This window comes from Anabrus simplex, chromosome 1 (genome assembly GCF_040414725.1).
Source record: "Anabrus simplex isolate iqAnaSimp1 chromosome 1, ASM4041472v1, whole genome shotgun sequence".
Taxonomy (NCBI): Eukaryota; Metazoa; Arthropoda; class Insecta; order Orthoptera; family Tettigoniidae; genus Anabrus; species Anabrus simplex.
In genome coordinates this window covers 1,519,161,632-1,519,178,094 of record NC_090265.1, presented here as the reverse complement: position 1 = coordinate 1,519,178,094, position 16,463 = coordinate 1,519,161,632, and the positions used below count along the sequence as shown (strand labels likewise).

The window sequence follows — 16,463 nt, the reverse complement described above, 5'->3', positions numbered from 1 at the left end:
TTTATGTATTTATTTGTTTATCTTTAGCAGTAACAAATTTAAAAGATAATACATAAAAGAAATGGACCATTCTATGATAAAAACAAAGATAACTAAACTAAATTACAGATGTGAAGAATATTAAATTAAGAAAGAATGCAAAGCTCAACAAATAAAAAGAAATCAGTGTTAAAAGAACGTTAAACAAGTAGAAAGAAAAAAAGAAGAAAACTCAGGATTGTGATACGACGTAAATTCATCCCCGAGTGGCTTTCGCCAAGTAATACAAAATAAAAGTGGTCCACTGTAAAAAGAAGTATTTAAAAAACAGTCTACATTCACACTTCTGTGCTGTAAGAAACCGGTCAGATTTACACTCGCCATAAGATCAATAACTAAAACCTAAACATACAATACTCTTGAAGAAATTGCGCTCTGAGACAGAAAAATAACTCGCGAATATTCCGTAGCTACACAATTTTTAATTTTACATCAACATAAAACAGTATGTTCATACATTCTCTGAATATTACATACTAATTACTATAGTTTACTCCAGCATTGCTGCAGTACAACAAAAAAAAATGAACTGAAGTTCAATTTTAACAACTGCGTTAAGGATATTCACGACTTTCTCAGAAATCCAGAATAAAATTAAATAACGTATACTTCAACAAGATATGTCTCGAAACTAACACTGTCAGATTGTAAGAAAATGCTAGGTATATATTCCAAGTACATGTATACATGTGAATAAAATCGATGCTAGTGCAGGATACGGGGATAAGGGGATATGACAGGGATAAGGCAGCTAAGGGGATAGGAGTCGGAAAGTTGAAATACGATGCTGATAATTCTTAGTCACACCAAGGGCATCTACCTAGTGAACTTGTGTATGTATGCAGTGTCTGAACACATTTGTATTGCAATCTGCAGTAGTGCATTTGTAACTACTCGTATTAGGGTCTAGGGTTACAATAGGTATACCAAAATCTGATTTACAACATGGCTTAGAGAAAATAAAAATTGGAAAGAGGATGGCATCATCTAATATCAGAGCATTATCATACAAAAATATGATCGAATCGAAAACATTTCAAGACAGCCAACGAGCATTAATCCAACCTTCTCGTTGACCGTGTCTGAAGTTTCTCGGACATGAAGGTAGATTATTAAAGCACATTAAATAGCAATAAACACTAAAGAACATGATGGAGAAGGCAAAAAATCTACGTTCATACACAACTGAGTCCTTTTAAATTTGAAGTCTTGAATTCGTGAAAATGCTCGAGATATCGTTAGAGCCTTTATGGGATCAGGGAACGAGTAGAGGTTTCTAGTTCGGTTCTTTATTGAATTACAGAAATTAGGTACCCGAGTTAACCCATTTGGACCCAACCCCATTAAAATTTCGTTTTTACAGTTTATCCTTATTTTTTATTTTTTGACATCATTTTAGACTGCAAAACACATTTAAAAGTAAATTACATATACGAATATCCTCAAAAATATACGTTCCCATTTGGGAACAATGGTCCCACACAATAGCTATATTCAGTCCAGTCTTCTTATCTTGCACTGTGGAACAATAGTGAGCAGTGAAGGTGCAACAGGACTGGTATCTGTGCACTTCAAGTTGAACACATTAGACGGGTGTTCTTTTGCAGAACGGCATCTTCCTTGTTTCTTTGCTGGTACGAGATGGTGTGCTACATCAGTTCTCTGTACAAAAGAAAGTGATCCTGAACTTTCAGTTCTGGGAGATGTTGGAGTGCATGTAAACATATCACTGACTAGCATTCTGGTGAAAGCAAGGTGGTCCAGCTTTGACTCTGGAGAACGTAGTGTGTGGACCCGACAAGCAGCAATTCTCAGCAAACTGATGCAGTTCATAAGTATAGGTCAGTACCATTTTTTTGACGTTATTACCGGCCTATACTGGGAAGTGAAACTGTCAAGCAAATCCACTCTTCCCATATACTTGTTGTAAGGTTTTATCAAAAGAGGCTGGGTAACTTGTATATGCTTTTTCTGACTTTGGCTATACTGTTTCACCTGCTGGGTAGGATGCACTTTGTCAAAATTTGTTGCACCACAAACAACTTTGTCTTTCCACTTTGCTGCGAGGACACTTCCATCAGTTCTAAAGTCGTATATTCTGCAGAGGGCTGTTTTTGAGTCTCAGTTCGCGCACTGTTCCCGCAGGCCTGAATCCAAGAAGGCGTAATTCAGCCAGGAGATCATATGACGTGGAAAAGTTATTCATGAACACAATATGACATGACGGGTTGAATACACAGCTCAACATACTTTTCACCACTGGTGTGCCGAAAGGAATACCAGATTTCTGATTATTGATGTTTCTACCATAATATGGATCAATGTTGAATGGATATCCACGAGCAGAACATAACATCCAAAGTCTGAATCCGAATGTGATCGGTTTACCACGCAGGAAAATTTTACAACTATGGCGTCCATAGTAAGATACCATTTGTTCATCCACACTCAATTCTCTTTCAAAAATCCCGAATTGTTGTAATGATTCATTCACTGCCTGAATGGGAGGACTCACTTTTGCCATTTTGTCTCCAGGTATCAGGTCTTTATTGTTGGCAACATGAATGTTTCTTTTCATCGCCTGAAATTTGTTATGACTAATTTGCCTTGAAACAAATGAAACAGAAACATCTGCTTTTGACCGATATAGAATTTCTCATGATAAGGAATGATTACCCTGACATAAATATTATTCCAAAAAATTTTAGCACATCTCTTTCATCACGGTAAAAATTAGAGTCATTTTTTTATCTGCGTATCTTTTCATTACCTTTACAAACATGTCCAAAATACGATTATTGAAAATATAACGGAATAGGGAAAACGGCTCCATTCCTACAAGGTGAGGATGACTTTGTTCCAAACTGTAAATAGGAGTTTCTTGTAGATTGGCTGTATATTCTTCCGACTTTTTCCATTGCGGTGTAATTCTTTCCCTCTTCCCTTTACTACTTGCCGTGTTACTGGAAATGCGTGGATCTTTTTCAGACTTAATCCTCTTAGAATGCGATTCACCGCCATCATCGGCATCATCATTAGTAACATGGCGTAGTTCCACCTCTCCACACATTTCTGCAGGCAGATCTTGCTCATCAGTACATGTTACGTCATCGTCACCAGCTTCATCTGTCAAGTTCCCATCTCCTCCTTCAGGGGGCATTATAACAATATCTACTTCACCCTGTAGATTATCATTTTCTAATTCTTCCAAAATCTCTTCAAGTTTGAGGAATTACTTGAAATAAATCTAAATTAGGAGAGAAATGAACTTACATGAACAACGTGAAGTGAAGCGGTTGTATGTAAGCAAAAGTCATAGAAGTTTTCTGATTATTAATCCACAGAAAATGAGCATTGACAACGCGTTTGAATTTCTCAATAATCTAACTAATATAGTCAAATTTGATAAATGTTTAGGTTATGAGTGGAAATGTTTTTGTATTCTATAGGAAATACACTATAAGGTCCCATTGTTCCCATTTGGGAACAACAAAAATGAATCCTTTACCATCCCCCCCATCTATCGTGTTCTTAACCCTCCGTTACACGCGCCGCGGAGTGAGAGTCCGCACTTTATTATTCTTTGGAATCATAGGCCGAAAAAGCAAGGCAGAACGGGCTGCCTTCTTGTAGCTTCCTTCTGCAATAATACTAAGGCCGTGACGGCGTGAAAATGTCTGAGTAATAGCCGAGCTGTTGATTACAGAAGTTTCTATTGTCAACTGTAGACTTGCGGAGTCTCAGTCCGCAGGCGTGTATTGGTGAGTTGTTAATCTTACTCACTCTTTTGGAAAGTCATCCACACTTCCTGTAATATTTATTATAAAATGATAAACTTTTATTACCTACAAGTGTAGTAGTGGGCTCATTTTCATATATTTTCTACATCTGGTTATTCATAGTGGGATAAACACGATATTACGAAATGAGCTATGAATAATTACTTTGCGTCCTCTTTCCAAGGAGTTGGTGCGATTTATTCCGAGAGTTATGGATCAAATCGAGCAGTCGTTGGACGACGATGAAGTTGGTGCAAGTGATGATAGTGATCGGGACGTCGTAAACGATAGTGATCATAATTCTGAGAGCGAACAGTCCACGTGTGAAGAGGACGTGGCTGAAAGTGAGTAGCATGAAATGTATGGAGGAATGGACGGGACGAAGTGGAATCATCGGCCTGTAATGAACCGTAATGGAAGGGTTAGGCAACTTGAACATAATATTATAAAGCACTTGCCTGGAGTAGTAGGAGTTGCCAAGAATACTGAGACGCAATTGTTCTTTACCGACGAAATGCTAAAAGAAATCGTAACATGCACAAATCGCTATATATACCCTTTTATCATACAGTCAAGAAAAGACAAAGTTTTATTGGTTCTATCTACTTTCCATGAAGACCATTCTATTGATGACGATTCAGATGGATCAAAACCCTCAATGATTACCTTCTATAATTACACGAAGTCGGGCGTTGATAAGGAGGATGAAATGAAATGCACTTACTCCGTGGCAAGAACATCACGACGTCGCGTCGTGACTTCTTCCGTGCGATATACATCAATTAATAGAATGTAACGATTACAATTTTATTCCAAGAAGTAAATTAATAACCAATTATTGTTAATTTACAATTAGTTTTGCTGAGTCCTGTGATTTGCAGATGATACCTTCTAATTTATCCTAAAGGACTGAAATATTCTTGTAAATGTAGATTATATATAAATGTATCTATATAAATAAAATCAAAATAAAGTAATCACGATGTAAGACAGGTTGACAAAAGAGAGAAATAAAGAATTCCTTAAAAAAGAATTGAAATGAAAGGAATGGAAGCTTACAAACAATCGCGGACTGTTAGTCCGCGCGCGTGTAGTGGTGTTACAACAGAGCGCGCGTTTAACGGAGGGTTAATATTTATTTTAGTATATTGTAAACTCCAGAGATTCAAAAACATGTATTTGCTACTGGTATTGAAAACAAAATATTATAACTTACTTCAAACGTAAACATAGCGAAGTCGAAGATATTCGGCTGCAGCATGAAGATACAACAACAAAATTACAGATGTCGGTACTGTATAAAACCAGGAACTGAGTTGGAACTCTCAAACGGAATTCAACACTAGGCGCGAGTAACAATAGAACAGCGTTAACTTAGCTTAATGTTTCCTGAAAAGAATAAGAAATCATGTTCCCATTTGGGAACAATGGGATCAAATAGGTTAAAAGGTAGGAACAAAACTTAATTACATTGCATATACAAGGACATGAATGCTAAGGGGAAAATACTGAAGGTCGTTAGGGATCTCTGGTCACGAGTTCGAAGGCCGCTGGCGGCGCTGTTATCAACCTGAGCACGTCAAAACAGGGGGTGAAAATTCACGTCAGTACTTAGAACATGTGTGTAGAGTTTCATAACATTAGCAGCAACGAGGCTGAAGCGGAATAACCCTTGCAGGGAGGGCTATATAACAACTCTTTCAGATGCTAAATATGGCTATTCTGCAATCTAAGGAATGTGCAAGAAGGGTGATTTCTTGATATCGAAGAACGGAATCAGTGCTGTACTGAATAAAAAAGGCAAAGGCCGACTGATCTTAATTCCAAAGGAAAAAAAACAGGCTAATCGATGTCCAGCGACCAGCCGAACACCAGACGTGGTAAGGAAAGTGAAGGCTCTTGTCTCAGATGGGAACGCTGCCCCCGAAGGACTATCGCACGTAAGTTGGGGATGACCGTTTCAACAGTTCATAATCAACAATGGCCTGCAATTAGAAAAGCGGCATACGTGCCGAGTTCACAAGCTGTTGCCTCGTTCAAGCATTGTCCAATATCCGAACGTCGCACTAATGCAAGAAAACTGTATGAGGGTTATCTAGCAGGGGACAGATGGAGAAATGCGGTGAATCACCTTAGTGATTGTAACAAACCCCGCTCGATTTACTACCGCCTTAGAGACAAGAAAACATTGTATAAAGAATGCCAGGATAGCTTTGCAAGGGGTTTTATGATCATCGCTGGATACTGCTACAATTGCAAGTGAACCATTCGCCGTCTCTCTAATAACGTGAAGGTGAACTCTACGTAGGTACTACCAGCAAGAAGTTTTAACACCCATTTACAACACGGATATCCCAGCACTGTACACAGGGCGAATAATCAAGTATGGGTACATCAAGATAAAGCATCCAGCCACACCTCTCGTTCAACCCGTCTGATCATAGGGAGAATGCACATGGAAACTGGAAGGCACCCGATGGGTCACCCCAGGGACTACTGTGCATTTTTACTTCTTAACAAGGGCCTTATGAAATACGACGTCCACGCACTATCGATGGGCTCCGGAAAGCCTGTCAAGAGGAGTAGGATAAGATCGACATGCTAGCTCAGCAAAAAACAAGTCTGCTGCAGTGGAAATTATGTTGTCGAGCTACAACAGAAATGCTGGCTTTCAAATTGAGCATGATCGTTGATGGAGACATGGCTTTTCATAAGCTGATTACACTTCAAAAATAGTCCCCAGAGATCCCGAACGACCCTCTGTATGGATAAAATGTTATCTTGAACATTTTGCAAAATGATCTCCTTGATTTACAATGCAGTGACAGTGCACTAGAGATGACATCCATCTTTACCTTCTTTTGCTAGTTTTAATGCCGCACTAACTTGGCACAGGCCAGAGCAAAGTGTAGCTTCCACTGAAGTCCCAGTCTCATCCATGGCTGTGACAATATGGAAGCTGCTGGGGTATGGGTGGTGCTGATTAATGCATTCAGAACACAACCAGTGTGAGTGCCATGAAAGGTGTTGCTCATAGGGTTAGTTATGCTACAATAGCACTGTCTGGCCCAGTGAGGAAAGCAATGGCAAACCACCTCGCTCCTCATCTTGCCTAGTACGCCTCATTTTGGTACTGCCATTGGTTTTTGTGGTTTCCCTATAACTGTATAGCCTTTGGTGATGCTATCTGAGGATCCAACCAGCCTCTGGGCTGATGACCTAACAGACAGACAATGCATCGAAGGGTGGCGCGGCGATGAAGAGGGGGCTAGGATCTAAAAGCTACTATGGATTTATTTAGGGTAGCTGTATCTCCAGCATTTGTATGCTCTTAAAATGGGAAATTACGGAAAATCATCTTCCGGGCGGCTGACGGCGGGATTCGAATCCACATCTTCCGAATGCAAGCTCATACCGGCGCGTAACGCGTACCCAACTAGGTCGGTTCCGAGATAAATGATCTATAAATTAAATTTAACAATGATCAATGCTGTTCTTCCTAGCCTTCAATTCAATGGAATTAATCCAGTTTTGCGTTCGAATGCCCTTCCTCACACCAATGTGGAGGGATGTATTCACTACTGCGTGTTTCTGTTGGAGTTTGTAGTGTGGTACGTTGAGTGTAAATGAAAAATACCACACCCAGTCCCTTGAACCAGAGGAATTAAAATATACGCAGATAAAATTCTCGGCCCGGCCGGGAATCGAACCCGCGGCCCTCTCAACGAAAGGCCACTGCGCAGATCATTCAGCCAAGGAGCCGTACAGAGATGATGGGTACCATATGTTTAGTAAACTTAGAAATATCGCATCAAACTTCGACATTTTAGCTCCAATCTACTGTATATATTACAAGAGAGTGCTACAAAACCTTTGGCATATCCGTCCGTCTGTTCTACTGGACCGATATGCTTTATTTCTGTTTTATTCTCTCCTGAATTATCTGCCGGAGAATCAGGAGAAATTGATAGTCTCTAAGTTTAGCCAACTTTGAGTAATCATAAAATCGCCTCAATTATTATTTATTTATTTATTTATCGTATGGCATATATACATATGTACAGAAACAAGAAAGCAAGTACATTATATTTTAATGTCCAAAGATGTTATCCATTCTAGAGCCTCTGTATTGACCTCTAGAAAATCAAACCAATCTCCAGGGTAGGCTCTTCTGCTACACTCGTTTACAATGTGTTCGATGGTTTGAAAATGAGCATCACAGTCACACTCGGTGATTGTCTCTTTCCCCATTTATACAGGGACGCAGCACAGACACCATGACCACATCGAATCCCATTAAGGATGGTCCAAGTTGTTCTTGGGAGATCAGACCAAGTTTTAGGTGGGAAGAAAGGCCAGAGATGTTCACCTGTTTTTGAGATCCAATCTTCCTTCCATTGGGCATAGGTAGAGGCATGATTTTTTCGCTTTAACGATAAACGCGACAAAAAAATCTTTTGAAGCGATTTTGAGATATCTTAAAGAATCATATGATTCTGGTTACGAAATCAGTGATTTTGTTTTCGCGAATTACAGCGAATTAAAGCGATGAGGCCAGTTTAAAGCGAAATGCACTTATTTTGCGATAAGTGCGAAAATGCAGCGAAATTAATTGAAAATAACGATCTTGAAACTGTATTCGAATATCACGCGTGTGAAGAGAAACAGATGACAGAAGAACGATTTCTCAATTCGACAGAAGTATCTCTTTGTTTTCATTAAAATTTTAAAAACCCTTAATGGTATGGCGATAGAGTGACAGCTGCAGCCATATATAGTGAAAAGGGCAATTTGTTATTAATCTTGATTAGGCCTATATTATAGTTCTAATCAAGATTAAGTTACATAAGGCATAATGAATGATTAACAATTTTGTTTCTCTTTATTTTTCACATAAATAATTCACAAATCTCACGAATTAAACATTTTGTGAAAAATTTTACGAAATGATTAAAGCGAAATTAAAGCGATGGGGTCAGCCCTATTTCGCGAAATAACGCGAAAAATTGTTTTCCTTACGCGAAATCGAACAAAAATTAATGCGAAAAAATCATGCCTCTAGGCATAGGGGTTGAAATTGTCCTCTGTGAGCTTCTGAGCGAACTTAACTGGCGGATGTCTAGATTTCAACCGGTTCCTCTGAAGGTCAGGAGCAAAGAGGATAGAATAGAATAGAGATGAAACTCAATGATAAATTTCGGTTCCAAGCCACTTGGCGCTAGTAGTTTTAGTCTCTTTTCCGAGATAGCGCCACAGTGTGCATTCTGGTGCAATACCTTAGTATTACTATCAACAGATAGCGCGGAGAATTAACATCCGGCACAGTGACGCATATCCGGGTATGCTTACGGCTCCTCCCCCCTCCTTTCCCTGCCCCTCGCCCCCCTCCCACCAAACGGCAATAATAATGCAGTTCTACTACTTCCATGCCCAATACATTGTAATTCATATATTTTTATTTCCAAGTACTTACTACGTTGTAAATAATAATCTGATACCCCTAGTTCGTATGGCATACTATGTTACTGAGAACATAACCACACACCTCAAAGCAGCTTTAACTTCAAATGAATGACTGACACATTAACACAACGCTGATATTATAACAAATAAAAAATCCCTTCGAAAGCAAGACAATAGAGCACACCATATACAAGACAATGGGGTATCACATCAATATCCAAGTACCACATGAAAATAAAAATAACAGAATTAAAAGCACTGGGACAGGAAATATATAGAACTACATTAATAGAACCATTCAGCTTTCAGCCCCTGATGTGTACTCAAACAGGAAATACAGGATTTCAGGAGGACTGGCGGAGATATATTTCAAATAACCAAGCACAAGGAACTAAGATTTACATCACAAGCACATGAGCACTTGGAATTCAAACAACACAAATACTGTAGCATCATGGGAACTATCGATTAAAATCGATATAAGTTTGAACAAGGTTAATCGATTGGGTAAAGTCGAATTCGATGCAATTCAGCAATATTATCTCCACAATGCTTGACATTTTATGACTAATTAATTTGTGAGAAGTACCCACTGATTCAGGTTAGACTTGAAAAACTTTAAATACTTCACTTCGAGACAAACTGCATTTAATTATTAACAACGGTCATTTCATGCTTACTTGCGTGCCATCTACAGAACGTGTATATAACTATTTACACGTTATAAATGACCTCCAGCGCCATCTAGAAAAAGAGACTGAAACTACCTGAAGCTAGCTACAGATTGGAACCAAAAGCCCTATTAGAGTTTCACCCCCCTGGTCAGGAGTGTTGGAGTGGATGGGCAAGTCAGGGTTCTCATTATCTTGGAGTATTCTCTCAACAGTGCTTGTGCTCTACGGAATGAAGGAGTCATGATGTTGCTCAAGACAGGAAGCCAGTGGGTAGGAGTTGATCTTATTACACCTGAAATAATCCTCATTGTGTTGTTGAGTTGAGTGTCCACAAGTTTCACATGGCAGCTGTTGATCCACACAGGAGCACAATATTCTGCCGCAGAGAAAACTAAACCAAGGGCAGAACATCTCAAGGTAGTTGCAGAAGCACCCCAGGTTGTACCACACAACTTCTGCAGAATGTTGTTACGACTCCTAATCTTTTGCTGCTGTATTTACGAGATATTGCCTGAAGGAGAGTGTCCGATCTAATGTTATACCTAAGTACTTTGGGTAATTATTGTGTCTGAGGACCTTACCGTTAAAAGACACTTGGAGAGTACAGTTTGACATTTTGTTATTTAGATGTGTACCGGTTGGTACACCTATACGCCGCACATTTGAATTTTCCGCCTTAAAGTACGCCTCTACAGCTGAAACTCTGAACTATAAAACTGAATTAATTCAACCGTTTATCTGAAGATGTCACTGTGTTAATTTTGAATTGTTTTCGTTTACTAATTATCAAGAAGTGTGGACATTCTCTCACAGATGTCTCTACCAAAAATTATGATCACGCACCCTGGTGCGAAGTGATGGAACTTTTCTTGAAGATATTTTATACTCATAAGTTTTCCTATAACTAAATTTCGTTCTTTCATTCGTAGGTTGGCAATATAAATCTTTCTTTCCGCCACTTTTGAACTTACCCAATCCCGAATTTCTTTAATTCATTTTGGGCCAATCATGTCCTTCTTCCTCAATTTTTGATCTGTAACTTTAGACGACCAATAAACGTCTGTGGGTGTGTCTTAATTATTCATGAAAGGTCTCGAATCTTCCCCGAGAGTATAAAAACTGCTGATTTTCCGGGCTCTCGGCCACTCATACAACATCTAGCTTAGTGTATGGAAGTACAGCAGGAGGCGGGAAGCGCCTCTTTCATCCGCCAGCAGCTCTTCTACAAGGTAATGGCCGTTTAACTTTATTTTCTTGCTAGCTCAGCAGTTTAATCCTCGGGGAAGGTTCAAAACATTTTCAAAGTATCCTGTTCAAAAATGTAACTTAGTGCAGGCTTATGTAAACATTTTCTTATTACTTTAACTGTAAATCGGGGATAGAGAGTGCCTTACCCTCTCGAGCTCCCCTTCAATTTGGATTTGAGGTGACTACGTTTTCCTAACCGATTTTCTTCTCTTCATTAATGTGTTAAATTATTTTTCTTATACGAGTCACCTCCCTAGTGTGGGAATAGCCCCTGTGTACTCGGCCTAGTGCCCCTTAGGTTTTAACAAGTTACATGTAGCAGTGCAAGCAACGCCTCCATTCACATTGGTATTTTGGGCCATTTCATTAACCTATTATTTTTCTTTTAAGGCTCAGTAGATTGGGTACGAGATACCCCTGTTCCATTATAAGTTGTGCCTTGATGGCGGATAAGTGTAATAGTCTGTTATTGGCTTCAATGGGCCTGGACGATTGAGAGCGGGTCAGCTCTTTCTGGTATTTTGAAAGGTGCCTCTAGGAGGCTTGACATTACGAGGTGGGAGCAAGTGCACCATGCAATTAGGGGTTTTCTGCCCTTTGGTAATTTGTGGTTGTGAGCCGAGAGCTCAAGGACTGTCAAATTGGGGTTCGAAGCCCAGGATTTGTAAAGACACCTTAAATTGTGTTTTCGCTTGTAAAATTATTGTACCTGAATATTCATTGTTATTTCACCTAGTGTAAAATTGTTAAATCTTGTTATCTGTTGAAAATATAACCTTTATTTAAATTTTAAATTAATCTTTCGGCCTTGTAGTTAGACCTGTTCCAGCCCGCACCTTCGTTCACCTCTGCTGATCCACCAAAACACGGTAACAAGATGAAAGCAGGACATCTCAGTTTTGCTGGTGTTTGGTTGGAGTCTCCATTTCCGAAAATAGTCACTAAGAATGGAAAGGTCATCGGTTAAAATGTCCTCCGTTTCTTTCAGGTTACTATGACTTGTACCTAAAGCTATATCATCAGCATAGCAATATTTTCTAGATTTAGTTGGTGGCAAGTCTGATATATACAGATTAAACAGGAGAGGAGCCAAGACTGATCCTTGAGGGAGACCATTGTTCAATCTTCTCAGCTTGCTAGTCCTATTCCCTAGAACAACATGAAAGAGTCTATTATTCAGCATGTTTCCAATTAATTGTACCGTGGTTTTGCATGGTAATACCTGAAGAAGTTTATACAGCATCTCTTGTCTCCAAACCGTGTCATAAGCAGCAGAAAGATCCAGAAAAACAGCAGAGGTTTTCAACTGTTGCTGAAATCCTGCTTCAATGCATGTTGTGAGTGCAAGGACTTGGCCACAACAGCTACGAGTCTGCCTAAAACCAGCTTGGTCAATAGGAATATGTTGATTAATTACAATGCTAATTCTGTTGTATTGTAGTCTTTCAAGGAGTTTATAGTAACAACTGAGGAGAGCGATTGGTCTGTAGCTTTGTGGTATATCTTTTAGTTTGCCAGGTTTCAATATGGCAAGGAATTTAGTCATCTTAAACTCCTTAGGAAGAACACCTGTCTGAAGTATGTGGGTAAAGAAGCACGTCAACCACCTTCTCACATTCCGTCCCATATTTACGATAAATTCAGGATGTATTTCATCAAAACCTGATGCCTTACCAACTTTCATGCCCTTTAATGCTGTATCAACCTCATCAATCGTGAAGGCTTCAGAGTACCCGCTATACATTCTGTACTTAGCAGGTTGCTAAGCGACTAATACTTTCATTAATATTCTGATCTAATTTATGTGATTTTCATCCTTAGTAATGCCATTGCATGCAGCCATGTAAGATTACTTACTAGCAGTCAAAAGCCAGAGAGTATACACTTCCACTGATCATGAAAGAATATTAGTCTGTGCTGTATGCTCCTTCTCTGACCTTCCCCATTTTCTTAATATTCAACAGATGGCAAAACTTTCCAAATAACTTGCATGCTGCCAATAGAAAACATCGACGTACGCACCGACGGGAAAATGTCAAGTCGACTAGCCTTCTGTATTACCATTACCAGCAATAACGCGCAGGGACAACCTCTTGAAAAAGTGGGTGTTTGCTTATCCGAACCAGTATTCAGCCACGGCCAATTGTATGTTTGCACTATCTCAGGCAAGATGGTTTGGAAAAATATTAAGATCTAGATACGCCCGAATGGTCGAAGCAAAGTGAATACTGTATGGAAAGAAGTGTTATAAACTACATAACAAATGAAACAGTTATTATTAAGTACCATATTAAACGTTCATAAAACTAGTGAAAAGGGCAGCAAAACAATATGCCTACGACAGGCATATCAAGAAGTGTCATCTTACCTGTTTGTAACTGATGCTGTGGAGCAGCGCGCGTCCACTAGTCACGTTAAGAGGATTGCAAAATTTGTTGCACCGAGCTCGATAGCTGCAAACTTTTAAGTGCGGCCAGTATCCAGTATTCGTTAGATAGTGGGTTTGAACCCCATTTTCAGCAGCCCTGAATATGGTTTTCCGTGGTTCCCCATTTTCACACCAGACAAATGCTGGGGCTGTGCCTTACTTAAGGCAACGGCCGCTTCCTTCCCACTGCTAGCCCTTTTTGTTCCAACGGCGCCGTAAGACCTACCTGAGTCGGTGCGACGTAAAACAACTTGTAATAAAAGAAAATTGTTGCACATATCCCTGTATCACAAAACTAATTCCTATAACCTAATCTTGATTTCTCAAATTCCCGTCTCTTCCGCTATAAAGCAAATTTCCTATAGACATGATTTGGGCTTTTGGGGTTATGCCGTGTCAAGAAAACAAGGTGAAACTCCCTACATTTCGCAGAGATCTTTGCTCCATGTCTTCAGAAGAAAATCTCGACTGTTCACGAGGAAGTCTACAATAATGAGGGTTTGAATTTAAGAATACTTTACCGTTGGAGAAGGTACTCTCGTTTGTCACCAGTGACTTGCTGTATGCTGGCACAGAGCTCAAACTTCGTCCTATGTCCTCTCTGATACTTAAGCACACACGGCGTGATGGAATATCTTTGGAGCTTAATGTTGTCATTCCCGCTTACAACGGGACACCCGGTAACGAACGAGCGTACCCCTACAGTTCTCCAATGGTAAAGCATTATTAAATTCAAACCCTAATTATTTTAGAAGACTTCCTCGTGAACAGCCTTATTTTCTTGACACGGCATAAGCCCAAAACCCCCACAGGCCGTGAAAACATAAATTTGAACAAATTTCGTATGTTTCAGGACGACCAGGCACCGACTACCCTGTGTTAGGCACAGTGCCATACACTAACTTTTATTGCGACGAACAGCCGTATCCAGGGTTCTATGCTGATGAAGAAACACGCTGCCAGACGTGGCATTACTGCGACATCGATGGGCGCCAGGCAACTTTCTTGTGCCCCAATGGGACGCAGTTCTCTCAGGCAGTCTTCGTCTGCGACTGGTGGTTCAACGTGCGCTGCGAGCTGAGCCGGGCGCTGTATGCCATCAATAGCCGCCTGTACGGGCCACCCAAACCAGATCCCACAAAGCCTCACCGTCTCATTACCAAGGACCTGATCGACAATATCTTCGTGTAACTCCAAAGAACCATATCGAGCGCGTGTCTTCAAACTATTTCCGAGACTGGCAGGTAAAATGCATTTGCGTATCAGCCAAATAGTGTAATATTAAGCCAATCAGTACCAAAGTAAAGAATCCGAAGCTATCTTCATGAGATTCTCTACATGTTTTAACGTTCCAGATATAATGCATATATACATTCTTTACAAACGGTAAGAGATAAGCAACGTTTGGAACTACAGTGGGCATGTAGTAACGAATTACTCGAACTCCCAGGACAACGACAGCATTTCGTCCGAGTACGAGCAGGGTTGAAGGAAACAATGAACAGCCGATTGAACTTTCGTTGAAAGAATGGACGACTTTAAATCCGAAGAGGATTCTCCTACTAGCTAGGATAGAAAGAAACTTTAACCAAGAATTCTGTTGCACTTTGCTTCTAATTGCTGAATCTCCAACGGAAGCAGCGCCGTTAATTCATCTCATTTAATACCAACCCATTTGCATCACGACACAAAATAGCTTACATATTGTATTTGTGAAAACTAACCAATATCCCACCAGCAATTCCCGGTTAGCCCTCACTTTTCAAGTAAGATTAAAAGATTCGAAATCTTCACGATCCAGTGTAATGACTCAACTATTTGTTAAGTCTCCAACACATTCCCTGATACTATGATATTCGTTTTAAAAGGCGTTATGTATCTGGCAATTTAAGTGGACAATTTTTTCACGATAAATAAGAATATTTATCAATGAGGGACACTGCAGAGGAAACGAGGCGAGATAATTCTCGAACATTCTCAGACTACATTGTTCTGACTGGGGAAAAAATGAAGAAATATATTTCTAGTTTGAGTTTCATATTCGTCCTACGGATATTCCATTGTTTATTCACGCTACTGACAGAGAAAACCGAAGAGCGGAAGACAATATCCAAATAAAAATGAAGCACATGTTTGATATGTAGTCAGGTGAGTGAAATATAAATATAGAACCGCTTTGTTCTCTATTGTTAAACTATACAACTGAAGTGTGTAAATAAAAAGGTAATTTTCTAACTTATGTTTAATAAATATTCCTCTAAATTTATATTATTTTCCTGAAGATCCATCAATGGGGAGGCTGCGTTAAGTCACTGCGCACTATACAGGAGACGTATTGGGGTGCAAATCGCCCGCATTGAATGGCTAGACTCACAGGTAAGCTTTAGAAGCGTGAGCGGCGTTCAGTTTCACTACGGTATGCCTAAATTATTAGTTTTAAACTAATGCAGATATTACCTTTTCAAAAAGCTGTTGAAAATGATGCCCACTGACCTCAATACGAACGTTGCATAGGTGTAAAAACCACCTCCGAAACTCGTATCACCACCTATAAAATCTCACGTATCAGTCGTCTGATTTAATTCTCCAGGGCTTCAGGCGTACGTTTAAAATATACCATATTTCTCACCATTTCCTGAATAACGTGGTTGTGTACTGACTTGAAGGCATTGCAACGCTACGGAAATATCCTTTGTCCAGTACAATACCACACCATACTGAAGGATAACATAAATAACGTTTAACAAGTATAGGAATACAACGTGGACTCAAGAACTCCACTCGTAAACTAAACATTCATTCCGTACACTTACCGCTAACCATGCTCGCTGC

The 16,463-nt window shown here is 39.7% G+C and overlaps 2 protein-coding genes across 3 annotated transcripts in view; one reads left to right on the top strand and one right to left on the bottom strand.

Moving 5' to 3' along the window:
• Positions 1–15,866, top strand: part of LOC136858462 (uncharacterized) — a 77,227-nt gene extending 61,361 nt beyond the window's left edge. The window contains exon 3 of the mRNA XM_067138019.2: positions 14,485–15,866. Within this exon, the coding sequence (XP_066994120.1) occupies positions 14,485–14,822 (338 nt within the window). The 3' untranslated portion in view covers positions 14,823–15,866. The remainder of the gene's footprint in view (positions 1–14,484) is intronic.
• The window catches only part of qin, an 870,645-nt gene that overhangs the window by 582,541 nt on the left and 271,641 nt on the right, over positions 1–16,463 (bottom strand). The window lies entirely within an intron of this gene.